The 24,205-nt window shown below is 42.3% G+C and overlaps 1 protein-coding gene across 15 annotated transcripts in view; it reads left to right on the top strand.

Annotated features, from left to right (window-relative positions):
• The window catches only part of LOC122556420 (protocadherin beta-15-like), a 200,098-nt gene that overhangs the window by 108,499 nt on the left and 67,394 nt on the right, over window positions 1–24,205 (top strand). For 2 of the 15 annotated variants that reach the window (XM_043703049.1, XM_043703033.1), the window contains exon 1: window positions 19,016–21,861. The exons of 7 other annotated variants lie outside the window; for them this stretch is intronic. In XM_043703049.1, coding sequence (XP_043558984.1) covers window positions 19,387–21,861 — 2,475 coding nt within the window. In that variant the 5' untranslated portion in view covers window positions 19,016–19,386. Of the gene's footprint in view, window positions 1–428; window positions 3,134–7,114; window positions 9,789–11,176; window positions 13,950–15,147; window positions 17,706–19,010; window positions 21,862–24,205 lie in introns of those variants that run through there. 6 more of the 15 variants (XM_043703040.1, XM_043703047.1, XM_043703043.1 and 3 more) reach the window with 6 other exon arrangements.

The following is a 24,205-nucleotide window of genomic DNA, read 5'->3' as shown; positions in this document are numbered from 1 at the left end:
AGTCATAAAATATTGCTACATTTGGATGTGTACATAAATATTAGCAAGTCGATGGTTAAATCTGGCATTTAAGCATATTTAAATAGAGAAGCATCAGAAAATGAATGGTTAGTGTAATAAGTAGGGTTTAAAGAAATGTGCTTAGTAGAAGGAGAAGGCAATCCTGATCTGGTTATACACTCGAAAACATCTCGCAAGTAATATTTCACCAAAAGGAACTGAAGCTATGTACGAAATAAAACATCTTATTTTTAATTGGACAACCATAAATGCCAAATTCAAATGAAAATCAATCTGTCAAGTCATTCCAGCTTTAAGAAGTCGTCTGTATGGTGATTGGTTAAACGTTAGAGCGCCCTATTGACCAATCAGAAGCTTAAATGTGAGTAGAGATCTTGACTGCCCCCTTGTCTCCTCGCACACCATCACGTACGGTGGAGAATGGAATGGCGAACTGCGGAACGTTTGTAATGTTTATGCGGTTACCGAGGATTTTCAGAAAAATAGGAATGTTTGTCGGGAAAAGCCTCAGTGAAGTGGAAAACCTACACGTATTTCATGCACAGTAGCATCGCTTCTCCCTGAAAATGATACATGAAGACCTCGATTTTAAGGACTGAATTAACGGCGCCGTACAGCACTGAAGCAATTGGAATGTTTTGTGCCGGCGATGGGATGTTATCAAATATTTTGGTGGCTTAATTGGCAACTGGTGTATTGTGTATCCCTATTCTGGGCTGTGATTTCTGGACAGATTCGTTATTCGATTCCCGAGGAGCTACAACCAGGCGCCTTTGTTGGAAATATTGCGAACGATCTGGGATTACGTGCAAAACAGCTCACGGCTCGCAATTTTCGGGTTGTGTCTGGTCCTCGGAAGCAATATTTGGAGGTAAACTTAAACAATGGGATTTTGTTTGTGAAAGAAAACATTGATAGGGAACAGCTCTGTGGATCGGGTCTCACGTGCATGTTATCTTTGGAGGCGGTGATTGAAAATCCCTTGACTGTGTATCACCTCGAAGTAGAGATTCTTGATGTAAACGACAATGCTCCTAGTTTTCCGAACAGTCAGTTTCGCCTTAAAATCTCAGAACTTGCTGCACCGGGGGCTCGCTTCGCCCTAGAATACGCGCACGATCCGGACGTTGGAACCAATTCTCTGCAAACCTATCAGCTGGTTGCTAACGAATATTTCGTATTGAACATTGAATCGCGAGGCGGCGACGGAAAGTTGCCTGTGTTAGTGCTGGAACGGCCCTTGGACAGAGAAATACACTCGACCCACCAGTTAGAACTAATTGCCAAAGACGGCGGGATTCCTCCAAAGTCAGGTACTGCTGAAATTATAGTTGTGGTGCAGGATGAGAATGATAACGCACCCGCCTTCCCAAACTCAGTTTACAAAATTAGTTTGTTAGAAAATGCACCTAAAGGAACGTTGGTTATCAAACTAAATGCCACTGATATGGATGATGGTTCCAATGGAGAAGTATTGTACTCCTTCAGTAGTCATACCTCTGTTAGAGTCCGTGAACTGTTCGGTGTGGATTCTAAAACTGGTGAAGTCAGGGTTAAAGGGACTTTGGACTACGAAAAAGACAACGGCTTTGAGATTAACATGCAGGCACTGGACCAGGGTACTACTCCACACCCCGGGTACTGCCACATTCTGGTTAACATTATCGATGTGAATGATAACGCACCTGAGGTGATCCTAACTTCCTTGTTTAGTCCGCTCAGTGAAGACTCCAAACCCGGGACTGTGGTGGCTCTGGTCAGTGTGTCTGACCGAGATTGGGGAGAAAATGGACAGGTGACCTGTGAAATCGCAAATAACTTGCCATTCAGATTAGATTCGTCATTGAGGAACTATTACAGATTGCTGAGTCGTCAGCTGTTAGATCGAGAAAATGTCTCAAAATATGACGTTGGTATTCGCTGCAGTGATTCAGGATCTCCTCCTCTGACAGCCAGGAAAACGATTCGCGTGGAAATCTCCGATATAAACGACAATGCGCCACGCTTTACGCAGACTTCCTATACAGCCCAGGTGATGGAGAACAAAGCTATTGGGACTTCAATCTTCGCAGTGACGGCTCTTGATCCAGATTTGAACCAAAATGCCCGGTTATCTTACTCTATCCTTGATAGCCAGGTTCACAACGAGCCGGTGTCCACTTTCTTGAGTATCAACTCCAAAAATGGGGTAATTTATTCTCAAAGAACGTTTGATTACGAGCAACTGAGAAACTTTCAGGTTCAAATCCAGGCACGGGACTCTGGAGAGCCACCACTCACCAGCAATGTTTCTGTGGATATAATTATCCTGGACCAGAATGACCACGCCCCTGTGATCTTTCACCCTTCCATGGAGTACGGCTCAATAGCGTTGGAAACAGTGTCAAAGTTCGCAGAGCCAGGCTACCTGGTCACCAAGGTAACAGCTATGGATGTTGACTCGGGCCAGAATGGTCGACTGTCTTATCAGATTCTTCAATCTACTGACCCTGGACTTTTCACAATCTCACCTGATACAGGAGAACTTTGGGCAATCCGTGGCTTTGCGAGCAAAGATGCAAAGAAACAAAGGATGGTTGTGTCTGTCAACGACAACGGAACGCCAATGCTTTCTGCCACAATGACTCTCATCTTGTCAGTGGTGGAGGGAGATGCAGAGATGCTCTCTGATATGAGCAACTTGTCCCAAGATTCTGGTTTGTCTAATCACACTAGTTTTTACATAGTTATATTTTTGGGCACTATTTCTGCCATTTTTCTAGTTGTTTTAATTGCACTTGCAATTGCAGTCCATAAAACCAGGAATGGGTTTGATGCTCCTCACTGTGCCCTGGACATGTGTTGCTGTTTCCGAGCAAGGAATTCGCTAAATGGGATTCAAAAAGCGAGTAGAAATATTCAGATACCTCCAAACTACATCGAGGTATTTGGAGGAGATCCACTTTCTCAGAGTTTCCGCTATGGGACTTGCTCGACATCAGGTTCGACGAAAGGAGAGTTGTACTCCAATCATTGTAGTTCATCCACGGGCAAGAATAATATCAGCGATGAAACAATGTGGGATCAAGAAAAACCACAAACACCACTTTCTAATTGTAGGAACATTAGTGAGGTGAGCCAGTTGTGATGCAACTTTTTGGTTTTGTCTAATCCCACAGATATCTATTGTAAAACATGCTGAAATGTTCTGTTTGGTAGATCTGTGCTGCAGAGATTTGTGAACTTCTCATTTCTATTTTTCTTTTTCTTTTCTGTGTATCATGTGCAAAGCAAAAACTCTAAACTCTAAATGGTATCTATGAGAGTGTTTCCACACGCAGAAAAGTGAAATCATTTGTAACTATTAGCATGTTTTAGCAGTTCACTTCCCATTCATTGGTGCATTTTACCAAGTCATTGTGTGTGCACATTACAGGCGCACTACAATCAAAACGAGGAAACGTGTGCAAACAAGGGCTTCTAAGTGATAAGAATTGGACGTTTTATCACGTACATTTGATAGATGACATAAAACTAAAAACTTGAAGGTGTGATGCATGATATTTCGTTTTGAGTGGCCGAAATTCGCTTTGATGAAGGTGTGTTAACGTCAAAGACCCACTATTAGAAAAAGGTATGCCTAACCAGGAGACAAAGCAAATAACGAACAGTATTGCAGTCAAATTCAGAAGATACATATACTTTTAGTGACGATGTCTATAGGTATGAAGTCTAGCTCAATATCCATAAGTGGTGCAAGAAGAAAAAAGGGTAATGTCCTAACTGAAATTGTTGAACAACGTGCTAATCAAATCAATACATTTCCTATATTGCCACAGTTAAATGTATTGGATTTTATATTGAGAAAAATATTAATTAATTAATTAATAAGATTTATTTTCAAGGGTGCTGGGTGGGTTTTTCTTTAAACATTTTCATTAGAGTGGATTGTTGCTGGTGAGGTCGGCGTTTATTGCTCATTTCTAATTACCCTTAAGAAGATTGCAGTGATACTTTCTGAAATACCCGATGCAGTTCTGTGCAAATCATTATAGGAAGCATTGGAGCAGAGCAGAATAATTTAATATGATTTTTGGACAATAGCAGTTTCATAAGAAATTGTTAATCAATTTAAGATAATTTTATTAAGGAATAATATATTTTCTAGAAATGTACTAGGTTATGAAGGGACCTATAATCATAAAACACATAAATTGTTATTCTGGGAGTAATTTCAGAAAACAGAATATATCTTTGATAAAGATGCTGTAAGAAGGAAGAAAGAAAATCAAATTAGCAGTAAAGGGGAGTGCATGGAATGGATGGGCAGACAGTATAAAAGATGGGCAATGGTATTTATTAATTGGCTTAATTTGGTCAAGAAAAAAGACAACTTTATATGCTGTAAATGTGGCAGTCAGTCATGATACATGAAGATGAAAAATGTTTTTTTGAGGAGCAAATTTTTATTCGTAAAATATTGTGCTTTGTTCAGTTCCAACACTCAGAATAAAATTCACATTCCAGTTAAACAATTCAGAGCAATCTCAAATGCTGTCATGTTAGGTACATCACAGCAACCTGTGAGTAAAATTAGTAAATCAAAATAAGCAGCACGGGACTAAGATAATATAATAACATGGATTGGGCATTGATGAACAAGCTGGAAACAGAGAATAGAAATATTATTGGAGCATTCTCAGGTTGGAAGGCCCTGATCATTGGGGTATCACATAGATCCGTTCATGGACACTTGCTGTCACAAAATGTAATAATATGAGTGTAAGGATCAACTGTAAAATTTTAATCGTGCAGTCAACACAAAACTTGGTGGTAATTTGTGAGGAGAATTTAAAGATTCTTAAAGGGGACTTCAACAGTTAAGTGAGCAAGAACTTAGTAGATGAAATGTACCATGATCAGAGAGATAAATGGACCAGAATTAATTTGGGGACGGGGAGTGAAGGAGCAAAATACTGCTTAACTGATGAGAAATTAGAAATTATTGATGTCCAAAGGTATCTTGGTGTCTGTGTTCGCATGTCACTGAAAACGTGTGCAGATGCAACAAGCAATTCAGAAGGCAAGCAATATGTTTGCCTTTCTCACAATAGGATTTTTTTTAAAAATCACTCATGGAACGGGGGTTTAGCAAGTTGGGTCGGCATATATTGGCCAGCTCTAGTTGCACATGAAATACTGGGGGGGGAGCTAACTTCATGAATCATTGCAGTTCATTTGGTAAAGCAACACCATATTTGTATTTGGAAGGGAGTTCTTCGGTTTGGACATGGTGGCAGTGAAGTTTCAACAATATGTTTCAAAGTCAGGCTGGTGAGCAGCTTTGAAGAAACATGTAAGTGATGGTGCTCCCATGTATGTGGTGTACTTGTCCTTCCAAAGGGTAGTGGTTGTGAGTCAGTAAGGTGTTGTCAGAGAATGCAATTTCTACAATGTGGAGGCAGGCCATTCGGCTCATTGAGTCCACACTGAGACCCTGAGGAGCATCCCACCCGGTCACACCCATCCCTGTAATCCTGCATTTCCCATGGCAAATCCATTTAGCCTGTACATTATTGGACTTTGGGAGGAACCCTGACCATCCAAAGGAAACCTATACAGACACAAGAAGAATATGTAAACATCACACAGACAGTTTTCCGAGGCTGGGATAGAACCCAGATCCCTAGTACTGTGAGGTATCAGTACTAACCACTGAGCTACCATGCCATCTAAGAGGCCTTGGTGAATTTTGGCAATACATGTTGTAGATGATACACACTGCTGTCACAAAGCATCAATGACGGAGGGAGAGATGTGGTGCCAATCTAGTGGAGTGTGTTGTCCCAGGGTGGTGTCAAGCTTCTTGAGTGCAGTTGGAGATGCACAGAAAAATGGGGAATTTTCGACCATACTGACCTGTCCCTTGTCCATGATGGGTGGTTTATTTTATGGCATACCAGAAAATAAATTTGTTGTTACAAGTGTCCTAACATCTGACCTGCTGGTGTAGCCACAGTATTTATCTAGTTGCTCCTGTTCAGTTTCTGGTCAATGATAACCTCCTAGATGTTGATAGGAGTTGCTGCCTAATTTGGTTCTAAGAGAAATTTAAGTCTTGTTTCAATTGTGTGGAACAGTGGTCAGATTGGACCTGTCATATTGTGTGCCTTTCTGGTCCCCTCTCTCTGAGGAAGCATATGCTCACCAGAGAGAGGGGGTGTAGTGGGTGTTCACTAGACTGACTCCTAGGATGATGGGATCATCCAGTAAGGAGACACTATGGAGCATAAGCCTTCATTCGTTGGAGATTGGAAAAATAACAGAATAACCCATAGCAATGTAGAAAAACCTTCAAGGCACAGGGCAGCGTTAATGCAGAAATTATGTTTCCTTTGGCTGTTAGCTCTAGAACCATGCGATGGAGTTTCAGAACAAAAGGCAGCTATTTTGGAATGAGAAGAGGAGGAGATCCTCACTCAGCGGTGATGAACTTTTGGGATTTTGTATCACAGATGGTTTTGCAGGTTAAAAACAGAGATTGGTAATTTCTCTCCATTATCTCAAACGTGATTAGCATTAGTGACTTGTTGTGAAATTGCTAATGACAAAAAACGCCAATCAAATTTATCTACCTGGCAATAATATCCAAAAGCCTGCGATTTAGGTGAGAATCATCAGAGTTTAACAAAATGAGACATGCATAAAAATCAAACAAGGAAGATCTGAAACAAAAAAAAAATGCTTGGGAAACTCAGAAGCTCTGGCAGCATCTGTGGATAGAAAGTGGAGCTAATATGTCAAGTCCAGTAACTGTGCTTTGGAATAAAAATGTGTTTCCTACCTTGCTTTCTAAGCGTTGTGGGTTGCAAATGTTCAGTGTATCCATAACTATATAAAAAAAAAAACAATTTTTAGAATCAAGAAAACTTCCAAAGAATTGAAATATTGTATTATGTTTTTGGCTGTACAACAAAAAATTGAAATAACAACGATTTAGGAAACATTGTAGCTTTAAGAGCTGAGCTGTATTCTGATTGGTTGAATATGAGTCTACCAATCAGAAGCTACTAGCTTACTGGTGATCCGGCCTGCCGCTTTCCTTCCCCTCCAACATCGCACTCCGCCCGAGACAATATGAAATTGGGCAGCGAGCTACAGAGGGTTTGCAGTCGTTTCCGCGGATAGATTTGTAGGAGATTTTAACCACACAATGGAGGCCCTTCGGAAACCATTTCGACCATCTCTTAAAAGGTGAAGGTATTTTCCCTGCATTGTAGCCGTTTTAATAATGAAACTCGGCACAAATAATTTTAATCTAAGGAAACGCCGAACACCACGGAGCTGCGCTGAAACAATTGGAATGCTTAAAACTGGCAATGAGATGTTACAACATATTTTGCTTTTTAAAATGGATTCTGTTATGTTGCACGTTTATCTCTTGGGATCTAATTTTAGGAGAAATTCGTTATACGATTCCTGAAGAACTGCAACTGGGTGCATTCATTGGGAATATTGCAGATGATTTGGGATTAGATGTTCAGCAGCTTGCTGCTCGGAATTTTCGACTTGTTTCAACTCCAAGACAGCGATTTGTGGAAGTCAGTTTAGACAATGGGATTATGTTTGTAAATGAAAAAATCGACAGGGAACTGATCTGCGGCCCTAGCCTCACTTGCGTTATGTCTTTGGAAGCTGTGCTCGAAAATCCTTTGAATTTGTATCAGATTGAGGTAAAGATTCTCGATATAAACGACAACGCTCCCAGTTTTGCAAAAAGCCAGATCCGCCTTGAAATTTCTGAAGTTGCTGCGCCAGGAACGCGTTTTGCCCTGGAGTGTGCGCACGATCCGGATGTTGGAACTAACTCCGTACAGACTTACCAGCTGGTTGCAAATGAATACTTCTTGCTAAATACTGAGGCGGGCATGGGAGATGGAAAATTACCTGTGCTAGTCCTAGAAAAGCCCCTGGACAGAGAGAAGCAATCGACCCACAGGCTACTGCTGTTGGCCAAAGACGGCGGGGTACCCGAGAGGTCTGGTACTGCCCAGATCAATATCATTGTCGAAGATGCCAACGATAACACGCCTTTGTTCCCACAATCGGTTTACAGAGTCAGCCTGGCAGAGGATGTGACCAAAGGGGCCTTGGTCCTGCAGGTAAACGCCACGGATTTAGATGAGGGTTCTAATGGAGAGATTGTGTACTCTTTCAGTAGTCATACGTCTGCAAAAGTCCGTGAGCTGTTTGGTTTAGATTCTAAAACGGGCGAGATCAGAACCAAAGCGAATTTGGACTATGAGGATATTAATGTTTTTGAGCTTATCATACAAGCAAAGGACAAGGGACTTAATGCCAACCCAACATATTGTCATGTTGTGTTGAACATTATTGACGTCAATGATAATGTTCCTGAGGTGACACTGACATCCTTATCTAGCCCTGTTCCAGAAGACTCTCTGCCTGGGACAGTAGTAGCCCTGATCAGTGCGTCAGACAAAGATTCCGGAGCATATGGGCAGATGCAATGCAAAATCAGCAATCATCTTCCCTTTGCGCTGGATTCGTCTTCGAAGAAATATTTACGGTTGATCACGCAGGAACGGCTGGACCGCGAATCCGTCTCTACCTATGAGGTGACTATCACTTGTAATGATGGAGGAATCCCGCCTTTCTCCGCCAACAAAACTATCCTAATTGAAGTTTCAGACAGGAATGACAACACGCCACAATTTGCGCAGCCATCCCTTACAGCGTACGTGATGGAGAATAACAAAATAGGTGCGTCCATTTTGTCTGTGTCAGCCTTGGATCCAGATCTAGGGCAAAACGGCCAGCTATCCTATTCTATCCTGGAGAGCCAGGTTCAGGGCGAATCGGTAAGCAGGTTCATCCACATAAATGCGGAGACTGGCGTGATATATTCCTACCGATCTTTTGACTACGAACAGTTAAAAAAGTTTCAGGTTCAAGTTCAGGCGCATGATCGTGGAGTCCCGCCACTTGCTAGCAGCGTCTCCATAGACATCATTATCCTTGACCAGAATGACAACGCACCAGTGATTGTGCACCCAATAACAGAGTATGGGGCAACAGTGAGAGAGACCCTATCCCGATTGGCTGACCCTGGGCATCTTGTGGCCAAGGTGACAGCCACTGATGCGGACTCTGGACAAAATGCTCGCCTATCCTATCGGATCCACGATAATAACTTGGGGCTTTTTACAATTTCACTGGAAACTGGTGAGATATGGACAACCCGGAGGATTACAAAGATAGATTCAAACGAGCAGAAATTGGTGATCTTTGTAAATGACAATGGAACACCAGCACTTACTGCGACAATGACTATCATCCTGTCGATGGCAGAAGGCAGCGCAGACATGTTCAACGACCCAGGCAGTTTAGCTGAAAGCCCTGGCTTCAATTCTGATACAAGCCTTTACTTGGTCATTTCTTTGGGAATTATTTCGTCGGTTTTTTTGGTGGTTTTAATCATACTGGCTGTTAAGGTTCATGAAAGCAGAACTATTTTTGATGGACACAAATATGTTTTGGGCACGTGTTGCTGCTTTGAATCGAGAAATGGAATACAGAAAGCCAGCCGGAACCTCCAGATAACTCCTAACTATGTTGAAGTATTTGGGGGCGACCCACTTTCCCAAAGTTTCCGCTATGACACATGTTCGCCAAAGAGGGACCTCCATTTCCCCAACACGTCCACAGGAAAGAATAACGCCTGGAGGGAAATCGCTTCAAACGGGGAGGAAGTTGTACTTGGTGAGGTGAGGCGCTTGGGTGGAAAGGAAAGGAAATATTAATCAAGCTTGGGCAACTGAATCGGCCTCAGGAATTTACAACACGTGTTTCACAGGTTCACACAATTTATTTTAGCTATTGCAGGCTGGTGCAGATGCCGGTTTGAAAACAGATACTTTAAATTTGTTTATCTGTAAATATCCACTATAACTGTCACTGTCATTGTAATTTGCCCCCACTGCCCACCAGCCCCTACCCGATTACGACACACGGTGGGCTAGAAGACAGATTGGGCTCTTCAATGCTACAGCTGATCATAACGTCACGGTAAAAAAAAAGGAGCAGGTGTAGTTCATTATAGATTACGGATATCTGAATACGACCTCATTTCAAATTTCCTTCCAGCGCCCCGTAACGCTGACATCCCCTGTCCCCAAAGGTCGGTCTTAGACAACCTTGAATATATTTAATGGCCTCCACTACTCACTGTGGAAGAGAGCTTCAAAGACCAATGACCATCTGAACGAAGACATTCCCTTTCACCTCGATCTTAAGTCCAGTACCTTATCTTTAAACTGTGTCCCTAAGCATCCTCTCCATCAAGTCTCCTCAGAAGATTTCATTGCGTTTCATTACGATCACTGGTCATTCTTTTAAAATCAATGATTATAGACTCCATCAATTTCTTCAGTATGCAGGTTTAACAGCATATCATTGATCATTCGTCCCTCAGTTGTGAAACAGAGGATGTCAGTGGAGCACTCAAATTTGCTTTAGCCCACTGAGTGTTGTAATGGGGGTCAGGAGTGTACAGTGCAATGCTAATTACAGTTTCATTTCCTGGAGGTGAAGTAAAAACAGTTGCTACCCATATTCTGGCCATTAAGTTATAATTGTTGCAAACATATTTCAATTTGATGTTGAGGCAACTGATGGAATTCTTTTACATTCTTTTCAAGAAGCTTGATTAAACTTCACATGTCCTGTCTAAGAACGTAATGCAGAAGAGCAGAAGGAAGCCATTTAGCCCATCGTTCCTACTCTGCCATTCAGTGAGACTGTGGCTGAAATCATTTCTTCCTAATCGTATTTTAACAATTTTATGTCCAATTGAATTAGACGTACTTAATAGAGAAATCAATCAGGCCACGTGAACTTCATGGTGGTGGAAACATTCAGCTCATCAATTAAATATGCAGTGAAGTGAACGCTTTGGTCAGATTTTAATCTCTTAGAAGCCAATGAAATTTCAGATCTCTTTAGAACATAATTATCAATACAAATGAGTGAAACAGCACAAAAATAATGAAGAAAATGGTTGTTTTGATTTTACATTGCACAACAATAAATGTAACTATTGAGCAAAGGTTTAGAAATGCATTCCAGCTTTAAGAGATGTTCAGTGTCGTGATTGGTTAAAAGTGAGTCTGTCTTTTCCTCCAATGAGTAGCTGCAATGTTACTGGAGATCCTTACTGCCCTACCCTCCCCTTCCGCCATTGCATCCGACCAGATAGAGCTTGGGTAGAGCTGCGTCTCGTTATTTTAGGTTTTCTACTTTTCAGATTTCAGAAACAATAAGAAGGTTTGTTCGCAATAATATCACAGTTTTGTTTTATTTTACAACTATGTTGGTCAGGCAAGTTAGCTGTTTCGCCAAAATGGAAACATAATTGATTCTTTTGCCGGGATTTTTTTGTTGTTATACGGCTCTTGAATGAGCTGAAACGCTTTGTGCTGGAAATGGAGCATTGTAAAGCATTTTGGCTATTGAAATGGCAACATTTATACTGTATTATCTTTTCCTGGGAACTAGCCTATGGACAGATGCGTTATTCGATTCCTGAGGAACTGAATCTGGGCGCTTTTGTTGGAAATATCGCCGAGGATTTGGTTTTGGATAAAAATGAACTCTCAGCTCGCGGCTTTCACATTGTGGCTAGTCCCAGTAAGCAGTATCTGGACGTGAATTTAGACAATGGGAATTTGCTTGTAAAGGAAAAAATAGACAGAGAGCAGCTCTGTGGGCCAGCTCTCACTTGTACATTGTCCTTGGAAGCTGTGATTGAAAATCCCCTGAACGTGTACCATTTTCAAGTGGAGATTCTGGATGTGAATGACAATTCTCCGCGTTTCCCAGAGAGTCAGTTCCGTGTGGAAATCTCAGAGGTGGCTGCTCCTGGAACCCGATTTGCTCTGGAGTGTGCGTTCGACCCGGACATTGGAACCAATTCCGTTCAGAACTACCAGCTGTCAACCAACCGTTATTTCAACTTGGACGTGGAAACGCGCAGTGGGGACGGAAAGCTACCCGTTTTAGTCTTGGAAAGAACTTTGGACAGAGAACAGCAAATTATGCACAGATTAGTGTTAACTGCGAAAGACGGAGGCATCCCTGAGAGATCTGGCACTGCTGAAATAGTAATCGCAGTGGAAGATGCCAATGACAATGCACCTGTTTTCCCGCAGTCGGTCTATAAGGTCAGTTTGTTGGAGAATGTACCTACAGGTAGTTTGGTGACGGATCTAGACGCATCTGATTTGGATATTGGTCTCAACGGGCAGATAGTGTATTCATTTAGCAGTCACACTTCTAACAGAGTCCGAGAACATTTTGCATTGGATCCAAAAACTGGTGAAATCAAAACTAAGAAGAATTTGAACTATGAAGAAAACAGCGTTTTTGAGATTAATGTACAAGCAAAGGACAAAGGACCTAATGCAACGCCTGTGTACTGTCACGTGGTAGTTGACATCGTTGATGTCAACGACAACTCTCCTGAAGTGACCCTAACTTCTCTCTTCAGTCCTGTCGGTGAAGACTCCATCCCGGATACGGTGGTGGCTCTGATCAGTTCAACAGACAAAGACTCAGGAGAAAACGGACACGTGCAATGTCAAATCTCAAACAGTCTTCCTTTTAAGCTGGATTCCTCCTTACGTGGCTATTATAGATTGGTTACTAGGGAGACACTGGATCGGGAATATTTATCGAACTACAATGTAACTATCGTGTGTAGAGATGGGGGATCCCCTCCACTCACAGTCAACAAAACCATTCAGTTGGAGATTTCAGATGTGAATGACAACCCACCGCAGTTCGGGCAACCTTTATATACAGCTCGCGTGATGGAGAACAGCGCTATTGGTGAGTCTATATTCTCGGTCACTGCTTTTGATCCCGATTTAAATGAGAACGCCCGTCTGTCCTACCACATCTCGGAGACTCTCATTTATGGCATGCCAGCATCCACTTATGTCTCTATTAACTCGGATAGTGGTGTTATATACGCTCAGCGAACGTTTGACTACGAGCATCTCAAAAATTTTCAAATCCAAGTTCTGGTATTTGACTCTGGAGAACCGCCCCTTTCTGGCAACACTTCCGTGCATATAATTATTCTTGACCAGAATGACAACGCTCCGGTGATCGTTCATCCCTTGCCCGAGTTCGGTTCCACGGTGTTGGAGACGGTATCCCGGTTCGCAGAGCCAGGCTACCTGGTTGCCAAAGTTTCTGCTACCGACGCTGACTCCGGTCAGAACGCACGCCTCACTTATCAGATTCTGCAAGCTACTGACGCTGGCCTTTTCACCATTTCACCAGATACGGGGGAGATCTGGACAATACGCAACGTCGTGAATAAGGACGCTTCGAAGCAGAAGTTGGTAATTGGGGTTAAAGACAACGGAATACCTCCGCTGACAGCCACAGTAACGTTCATGTTGTCTGTGACGGGAACGGATGTACAAATGCTCTCTGATGTGACCAGCAAGAACACCGGGTCCGTTTCCGATACCAGTTTTTACCTGGTGATAACTTTAGGCCTCACCTCCTCCATTTTTCTCGCGATTTTGATTACCCTTGCGATTAAGGTGTACAACAGATCTTCCCTAGAAACCTGTGGCTGTTTTACTGCAAGGAACTCCCGAAGTGGAGTTCGGAGAAGCAGTAGAAACCTCCAGATACCAGCGAACTATGTTGAAGTGTTTGGGGGTGATCCACTTTCTCAGAGTTTCCGTTACGATACATGCTCATCATCATATTCCACAAAGAGAAATTTCTTGTCTTCCAACAGAGGCAGTATGTCTGCCCGGAAGAACAACATCCTGAGTGGTGATTGGGGGAATGGAGACACCCCACGAACACCAACCCATGCGCAGTGCAGAAACACTGTGATTTCTGAGGTGAGGTTCTTATTCGAAAGTGAAAAGAACGCCTCATGGGTTTGATTTGGAGGTACAGCTGTCCTCGGGAAACATGTCGATCATGGAGATCTGGGTTAGGAAATGCACAAGAGGGAATCCTTTCATTCGGCTTTGTTGTCTGAAGGCCCAGTGGCTAATTCTGGACCAGCTCCTATGCTAATGAATAAGTTGTCCTTAGGTGCGTTCACATGGCTTTACCCATCACGTTGATTGTATCGGTTAGAGAAAGGTACCATTAAGTATGCGTGTTCAAAGCAAAATTCAAAAACCAGAAGCGCCACCTGCAAACGATATCATCTATACATTAGAATAGAAGGAAATGATAGCTTGCTCTGGAATTCATCCTGGTCTGTGAGGATAAAATAAGTTAAGCAGCAGTGCTGTGATGATGGTTCTACATGTTGTTGCAATGTGTTATAGTTTAGGATTTATACTTTTAAGCAGAATTAAAACATTTCATATTTCACTGGTGTGAGGGGGGGGGGGGGATATTCTGACCAGCAGACAGTCAAATGAAATAACTGAAGAAGTGTTCTGAAGAAGAGTCACTGACTCGAAATTTAACCCTGCTTTCTCTCCACAGATGCTACCAGGCCTGCTGGGTTTCTACAGCAATTTGTGCCTTTGAAACTGAAATAACTGGATGGACTCAGTGGAGATTAAATATTACATGTGAACAAAGTGAGAAATGTGTACTGAAAGGCAGGGTTCTTTGAGGTTTCAGTCACGTGGTATAACACCTCATTAGGGAAGAGATAAAATAATATCAGATTTTTAAGTTAGGTTTGAAGAAAAAATCTTTTGACAATCCACTAAAATATGGAGGGCGAGTCACCAAAATAATGTAGGAAAGAAGAATAAGAGAAATTTAGATTGCACAATGCTAAATGTTAATATCACTGAGTTATTTACAGAGACATTCCGGCTTTAAGAAATGGTCCGCATGGTGATTGGTTGAATCCCCATTCACCAATGAAAATCTGTAATGTGTCTGGAGATCTTTACTGCCCCCTTCCCTCCCCAACCACCATTACGTACGATCAGATACAGTGTAAACCCCGCATAGAGAGCTGCGTAGCGCTACACCGGGTGTAATATCCTTATATATTGGCAATTTTACAAAGAAATAAGAAGAAGAGATCGACTTCTCAGTGATATGTGAAAAATACAGGTATTTTCATATAATATTGTTCCTTTTTTATCGTTGAAAATCGTTAAAACGGAATCTTATTCCAAGGAATCACTGAATGGCGAGACGCGTTGAAGCATTTGGAATGCATTGTGCGGGAAATGGGATTTTCTGAAATACACTGGCTGTTGAAATGGTCACTTTTATTCTTGGTGTTACCCTCCTGGGTAGTTGTTTCGGGACAGATTCGCTATTCAATTCCTGAAGAACTGCAACTGGGCGCCTTTGTTGGGAACATCGCAGATGATTTGGATTTAGATGTGAACGAGCTCAAAGCTCGCAGTTTTCGGATTGTGCCTGGGCCCAGGAAGCAGTATCTGGATGTAAACGTGGACAATGGGATATTATTTGTGAAAGATAGAATTGACAGAGAACAGCTCTGTGGGCCAAACCTGATATGCAGCTTGTCCTTAGAAGCTGTGATTGAAAACCCTTTAAACGTGTATCATTTCCAAGTGGACATTCTGGATGTAAATGACAACGCTCCCAGGTTCCCAAAAAGTCAATTCCGATTAGAAATCTCAGAGGTGGCCGTACAAGGAACGCGTTTTGCCCTGGAATCGGCGCAGGACCCAGATGTTGGAACTAACACTTTACAGACCTACCAGTTAGTCAGTAACGAATATTTCACAATAGACATCCAGTCGCGCAGTGGAGATGGCAAATTGCCAGTGTTAGTGTTGCAAAAGACGCTGGACAGGGAAAAACAAAAAACACACAGGCTAGTGCTAATTGCCAAGGACGGGGGAGTCCCTCAAAAATCTGGAACTGCCCAGGTAATTATTATCGTACAAGATGCGAACGACAACGCGCCAGTGTTCCCACAGTCAGTGTATAGGGTGAGGCTGCTTGAAAATGCATCGAAAGGCACTCTTGTCATCAAACTAAACGCAACTGACTTGGACGATGGCCCCAATGGAGAAATTGTATATTCGTTTAGTAGTCACGCCTCTACCAGAGTCCGTGAACTGTTTAATGTGGATTCCAGAAGTGGGGAGATTACAATCAAAGGCAACTTGAACTATGAAGAAAACCGTGTTTTTGAAATTAATGTACAAGCGATGGACAAGGGGCCTTACGCAACTCCTGTATACTGTGATGTTCTGGTTAACATTACTGATGTTAATGATAACCCACCTGAAGTAACTTTGAATTCTCTGTTCAGTCCTGTTAGTGAAGACTCCCCGCCTGGGACAGTGCTGGCCCTGTTTAGTGTGGAAGACAAAGACTCGGGACATAATGGACAGGTCCAATGCCAAATTACAAATGGTTCTCCTTTCAGACTAGATTCTTCTGTGAAGAATTATTACAGGCTGCTCACTCAGCAGCCACTCGATCGCGAAAAAACGTCAGAGTACGACCTTACAATCCTGTGTAGCGACAGAGGAATCCCTCCTCTCTCAGCCAAGAAATCCATCCGCGTGGAAGTTTCCGATATCAATGATAATACGCCACGTTTTACACAACCTTCATACACAGCCTATGTGATGGAGAACAACGTTATCGGTTCCTCTATTTTCACCGTGTCAGCCTTCGATCCAGACTTAAACCAGAACTCTCGACTCTCCTACTCCATCCTGGAAACTGGGGATCAGGATTTACCAACATCCGCCTATGTGCAGATTAATGCAGAAACTGGCGTGATATATTCGCAGGCAACATTTGACTACGAGCAGCTTAAAAACTTTCAGGTTCACGTGCGAGCACAGGACTCTGGAGCTGTACCGCTGACCAGCAACGCCTCAGTTCAGTTTATTATCCTTGATCAAAATGACAATGCACCAGTGTTCACAATGCCATCACCAGAGTATGACTCAACGGCGATAGAGACAGTTTCGAGATCCACCGAGCCAGGATACTTGGTTGCAAAAGTGTCCGCAACCGACGCGGACTCCGGCCAGAATGGTCGCCTTGTTTACCAGATTTTTCAGTCTACTGACCCGGGACTATTTACAATTTCAGCGGACTCGGGGGAAATATGGACAGTTCGTGCTATCCTGGACAAGGATCTCAGTAAGCAAAGGTTGGTCATTATCGTAAAAGACAGTGGAGTCCCATCACTTACAGCAACAATGACCATCATTATATCAGTGGAACCAAGTAAAACAGGAATGTTATCCGAAATGGACAGTTTACCAAAAGGAGCTGCTTTGGGCTTGGTTACAGACTTTTACTTGGTTATAGGTTTGGGGTTACTCTCGATCATTTTTCTAGTGATTTTAGTTATTCTCGCCGTTATGGTTTACAAAAACAGACCTGGTGTTGACCGCCGGAGCTCGAGTCAGGGCACTTGCTGTTGTTTTGAGGCAAGAACTCACAAGGCCAGGCGGAGCCTTCAGATTCCTCCGAACTACGTGGAAGTGTTTGGGGGCGACCCACTTTCTCAAAGTTTCCGCTACGAGACGTGCTCGTCTTCAGATACGCTGAAGAGAGACTTCATGTTTCGCAGCATGCGCAGTTCACATGCCGGAAAAGCCGCCCCTACTGGCAAAGACCCCTCACCACTGTTGAATTCTGCAAATTCTAGAAACACTGTTAACAGTGAGGTGAGACACCCGCCTTCTGGGTGGGTGGGGTGTAATATTTTATTGGCAGATGTACAAATGTCAAGCTGAGGTTATGTACATGTGGATATGACGCGATGGGAGATATTTTGCCTGGGTTTTCAAGATTCCTCGCTTTTCAAATTTCTCACCATCTCAACATCTCTAGCCAGGATCGAGTCCAGATACTTTCCTTCATGATTAATCCGTTATATTTATCATTGTAATTATTGTTCTATTTAAACGTTTTATAATGCTTGCCGTATCTTGTGAATAACAGAGTAATTCATTGTTCTCGACATAAAAAAGTAAGAGTTTTAAGACGCTGAGATTATGTTTTCCCTCCCTTGAGTCAATACTACTGGTCATAATCTCAAGGTGATGGCTCAGTCATATAACACTAACGTGGAGAGAAAACTAGAGAAATAGGGAAGATGGTGGAATTGTGGTATATCACTGGTATTCCAGTGTCCGAATGGATTTGAATTCAATCCATAAATCTGGAATATAAGGCTGGCCTAAGTAATGGTGACTAGGAAATTATCATCGATTGCTGTACAATTTCTATTTGGTTCACGAATGTACTTTGTATAAGGAAACTTGCCAGCCTTGTTTAGTCTGCTCTACATGTGACTTCAGGCACACAGCAATGTGATTGACTCTTAAGTGTACTCTGAAATGACCTAATAAATTATTTAGTGCAAGGGTAATTTGGGGTAAATAACAAAAATTGTTCTTGCCAGTGACATCCACATGCCATGAAAGAGTAAACAAAAAAAACTCGGAGGATTCTGAATTTCCTACCCAGCAGAAATGTGGTTGTTCAGTCAAGTATATTCAGGATTGAGATTGGTTTGAGCACATGAACTGAACCAAGGGATATGGGGAGATCGTGAAAAAGTGCAATTAATGAAGATGTTGAGTCATGTTCTTATTGAAGGGGGAAGAAGTTCGAATGCCCCTGTAGGCTACTCATAACATTTCTTATGTTCTTGTGTATCAATACCTATGACAGTGGAAGCAAGTGATCGTTTTCAAAAGAATTTGTACCTGCGTAACAGACAATCTCATATATGTACTTTATATGGGGTCACCTGTACGTGCCATACGGTTAACAAAAAGAAACTGCTGTACCATTTACCTGCAATAATAACCAAGATTATTAGCCTTGCTATTTTGTCAGAAAATGTTATTGTATTGTTTAAAAACTCTTCAATAGAACAATGATTGGCGTTAAAAGGTTGAACGAAAGAAGTGGAAATATTTTTGGTTGTACAACCATAAATATTGCTTTTACGCAAAAGTTTGCAAAGACATTCGAGCTTTAAGCAATGCCTAGGACAGTGATTGGCTGAATGTGAACATGCCTACGTTCACCAATCAGAAGCTAGAACTTGCCTGGAGATCTCTTTGCCCACCCCATCCACCATCAACATTAACATCGGCGACAGTGTAAAAATGGACAGCAAGCTGTGTGTTGCTCTATTTCGATTTGCACGTACATCTACGGATGATTTTAGAATTAATAAGAACGGTCGTCACAAATAAGGCCAGGATGTACAAATAATACAGGTATATTGCAAATTATACCTCACATAAAATGATATATAGAGAAGTTTATTCAGACGAGTTGGAAAACGGTGCGGTGCTGCGCTGAAGCATTTGAAATGTTTTGTCGCTGGAAATGGGATATTATAGAATATACTGGTTGGTAAAATGGCAACTGTTGTACTGTGTATTTCCCTCCTGGATTCTGGTTTCGGGGCAGATTCGTTACTCGATTCCTGAAGAGCTACAACTGGGTGCCTTTGTTGGAAACATCGCCGAGGATTTGGGTTTAAATGTGAAAGAGCTCTCACCTCGGAATTTTCGAATTGCTCCCGGTGCCAACAAAAGGTATTTGGACGTAAATTTAGACAACGGGATTTTGTTTGTGAAGGAGACAATTGACAGAGAGCAGCTCTGTGGGTCGAGTCTCACTTGCCTGTTGTCTGTAGAGGCTGTGATCGAGAGTCCTTTGAACGTCTACCGAGTTGAGGTGGAGGTTTGGGATATAAATGACAACGCTCCCCATTTTCCAAAGAACGAAATCCGCCTTGAAATCTCTGAAGTGGCCGTACCGGGAGCGCGCTTCCCTCTCGAGTGCGCGCACGACCCTGACGTTGGAACCAATTCCCTACAAAGCTACCGATTGCTTGGGAACCAGTACTTCGGCTTGGACATTGAAACCCGCAATGGGGACGAGAAGCTGCCGGTGCTGATGCTCGAAAAGACACTAGATCGAGAGAAAGAATCAACCCACAGGTTAGAACTAATTGCCAAGGATGGCGGGATCCCTCCGCGGTCCAGCACTGCTCAAATAATAATCACGGTGCAGGACGCCAATGACAACTCTCCTGTCTTCTCTCAATCAGTTTACAGGGTCAGCCTGAATGAAAATGTGCCCAAAGGAACAGTGGTGATCAAACTGAACGCAACTGATTTGGATGATGGTTCCAATGGTGAGATAGAATATTCTTTTACCAGTCATACGTCAGCGACAGTGCGTGAGTTGTTTCATCTGGACTCCAGAACCGGGGAGATCAGAGTGAAAGGGAATTTGAACTATGAACAAAACAGTGCTTTTGAGATCAATGTTCAAGCAATGGATAAGGGACCTGATGCTGCTCCAGTGTACTGTCACATACACGTCGATGTTATCGATGTGAATGATAACTCACCAGAGGTGTTAGTGACTTCTTTGTTCAGTCCAGTTCGTGAAGACGCTGTTCCCGGGACTGTGGTAGCTCTGATCAGCACCACCGACAAAGACTCAGGAGAAAATGGGCAGGTCCATTGCCAAATCCCAGATAACATTCCATTTGAGTTGAATTCACCTTTAAAGAACTATTACAAATTGTTAACCCAGCAGGAACTGGATCGGGAAACCGCCTCCAAGTACGACATCACTATCCTCTGTAGTGATTCAAGCTCGAACCCACTATCTTCCAAGAAAACATTGCGGGTGGAGGTCTCCGATATAAATGACAACGCGCCACGCTTTAAACAGTCCAGGTATACAGCCTATGTGATGGAGAACAATGTTATCGGAGGGTCAATCTTTTCTGTGACAGCGTCTGATCCGGATGTTAACGAGAATGGTCAAATATCTTACTCCATTGCGACTAAACAGATTCAAGACGAGCCAGTGACTAGCTACGTGCGTATTAATTCGAAGAACGGAGTCATATTTTCTCAGACAACATTCGATTATGAAAAACTTAAAAACTTTCAGTTGCAAGTTCAGGCACAGGATTCTGGAGTCCCAGCACTCAGCAGCAACGTTTCAGTGGATGTTGTTATCCTTGACCAGAACGACAATGCTCCAATGATTCTGCACCCACTGCCTGAGTATGGTTCAACAGCAATAGAGACAATGTCCCATTGGGCAGAACCAGGATACCTGGTTACCAAGGTATCTGCCATTGATGCTGACTCTGGTCAGAACTCTCGCCTATCTTACCAGATTATTCAGACTACTGACCCTGGGCTTTTTACCATTTCGCCAGATACTGGCGAAATCTGGACAGTCCGTAGAATTGAGAGCAGAGATTCAATAAAACAGAGTTTAATAATTATTATAAAAGACAACGGAACACCGCCACTTTCAGCGTCCATGACGATCAGTATATCGGTGGTGGATGGGGATGCACAGTTGCCTCCTGATGCCGGAAGTTTAACTGAAGGTCCCGGGTTCCCTTCCGATTTGAGTTTTTACTTGGTGATATTCTTAGCAATAGTTTCGTCCATTTTTCTGGTAGTTTTAATCATCCTCGCTGTGAAAGTGCACAAGAACAGATCTCGGCTCGGTGTTTACAACTGTGCCCTGGACGCTTGCTGCTGTTGCGATTCAAGACCTTCATTGAATGGCATTCAAAAGGCCAGCAGAAACATTCAGATACCTCCAAATTATGTGGAGGTATTTGGAGGCGACCCTCTTTCTCAGAGTTTCCGCTACGAGACATGTTCAACCTTAGGTTCAACTAAGCGGGACTCTGCCTTTTCAAAAGTGTGCACTACCTCTGCATTGAAATATAATGCCAGGAGTCAATATATTGAGAAAGGGAAAACTCCACACATCTCACCTCCTGAAAAATGTACAAACGCTTTAATTAGTGAGGTGAGATTTTGCTTCAAAGAGGAAAAAATGATACACCTCAAGTTTGAGTTGGTTGCACATAAGTCGATGGGCTGAATGGTCTGCTTCTGCTCCTTCGTCTTGTGGTCTTACATACAATGGAGATGACCAACGCATAGCTAACTATTTCTGTGTGTTCCAATGCAGTTGAAGGTGAAAATAAATATCCAATCCCAAAGGATGGCATTATTTCGGTGCATTTATGGAACTAGATTTTATGTATTTATGGTAAAAAGAAATCCCTGGAGGTGGTGGAAGGAGTGGGGATAGCAGAGGTTCAGTTGTGTCAAATTGATAAGTACTGTTGAAGAATGTGCCTTCTAGCTGAAAAAAAGCACAATGAAATTTCAATACGCATCTCAGAAAAACAGGGTACAAAAATTAAAATGATAGATATATATCTAAAAGCGAATAATTTAAAGCAAAAATCTACAAAATATAATCATTTAGCAGATCAATTCCGATAGTTGAATGCAGATTTAACGTGATGCAATTTGTGAACCCAACTGTATCTTGTAATATATTTATTGAGAGAGAATATCACTTTGGCATGGAAAAGCAGAAAACTGCAGGTGCTGAAAATCTGTTTTTTTCTTATAATCTGAAATGCTGAGCAAACTCAGCAAATCTGACTACATCTGTGAAGAAAGAAAGAATCAACATGTTTCAGATTTGTGACTGCTCATTAGACTGTGAAAAGTTAGAAGTATTTTGGGATTTAAGTAAGAAGTAGGTGAGACAAGGACAAACAAAGGTCTGTAACAAAATGAATGCCAGGAGAAATGTAATGACCTAAAAACTAGTATTCGAGAGCTAAAGGGAACGGGGCAAGGGGAAAAAATGCCTTCAGATGTATCACAAGTTGTAACAAAAATGTAAAGCGAGAACCTGAAACAGTAAAAAGAAGAAACAAAATGGGTGCAGAGGTCGTTGTCAGAATTTTGTTTTTATTCATTCATGACATATGTGTGTGACTGGCTGGACCAATATTTAATGCTCATCCCTAATTAGCCCATACAGTAGTTAATAGTCAAACACATTGCTGTGGGTCTTGAGTTACGTATAGGCTATACCATGTAAGGATGGCAGTCCTTTCCTAAAGAACATTAATGAAACTGGATGGGTTTTTCTGACAACGGATTCGTTGTTATCATTAAACTCTCAATTCCAGATTTTTATTGAATTCAAATTCCATCATTGACCATTGTAGGATTCGAACCCAGGTCCCCAGAACATTACCAAGCTCTCTGAATTGACAGCCACACGAGGCCATTGCCTTCCTCTACTAAACTCAGTGCTGAAATTGGACAGGTGTAAAGTGTCTATCAAAAGATAGGATGCTGTTCCTCATGTTCATGTTGCGCTTCACAAATAGTGATGCTAACTGAGGACAGAGATGTCAGTGAAAGAACAAAGTGCAGGATTAAAATGACAATCCATTGGAAGCTCATGGTCATGCCTGCAAAGTGAGCAAAGGTGTTCCACTGAGCAGTACGGCAATCTATATTTGACACACGGACCATCTCTTCCCTCAGAAAAGAGAAAAATTATGTTTTGAACAGTGAATATAGTAAACCAGATTGAGAGGAATGCGTGTAAATTGCTGCTTCAGTTGGAAGAAGTAACTGGGGAGTTGAATACTGAGGAAAGAGGATGTGCAGATGCTAGGTCTCCTGTGATAGCCTGGAATGTTGTTGTTGAAAGGGAGGTATTGTTGGGGTTTACTAAAGACTGGACTCTCCCCCAGAGTGTAACAGAGGGAACAGAATGCCAAAACGGGCTTCTGAAATTGTTCAACTCATTGTGAAAGGTGGATATCCATTTGAGCATTTTAAAGGGACCAGACGATGTGTTTCCAGCTTTTTCTGTTTTCATATCATATATGTGTAATTTAGAGATAAAAGATCGTCATAAGGCTATCATAAGTCACAATGCGACAAGTGAAACTTGTGTATTAAGTACATCGTTCAAACAGTTTCTTAAAGGGATTCTGGTTAAAAAAAATCACTTTCACTAGTTAAATTGCGTGCACAACAATATGTGTTTAGCAGAGAGTGTAGATAGATGCATTTTCAGATATTCTCCTTTCTGCAGTTTCTTTTGAGAGTAGCTTGACGGATAGAGTTAGATCACAAAAATAATGGATCAAGGATTTTGATTGTACAACAATAAATGTTCGGTTTCCTGACCTGACAGCTTTAAGAAATGCTGCGAGCTGTGATTGGTCGAGGACAAATGGGTCTCCATCCACCAATCAGTAGCTGAACGGGGACTGGAGATCCAGACTGCCCCCTTCCTGTCCCATCCGCCATCACGTAGGATCTGA

This window comes from Chiloscyllium plagiosum, chromosome 14, assembly GCF_004010195.1.
Source record: "Chiloscyllium plagiosum isolate BGI_BamShark_2017 chromosome 14, ASM401019v2, whole genome shotgun sequence".
NCBI classification, from domain to species: domain Eukaryota; kingdom Metazoa; phylum Chordata; class Chondrichthyes; order Orectolobiformes; family Hemiscylliidae; genus Chiloscyllium; species Chiloscyllium plagiosum.
Note: the sequence above shows the minus strand (reverse complement) of the source record. Positions and strands in the feature narration are given on the sequence as shown.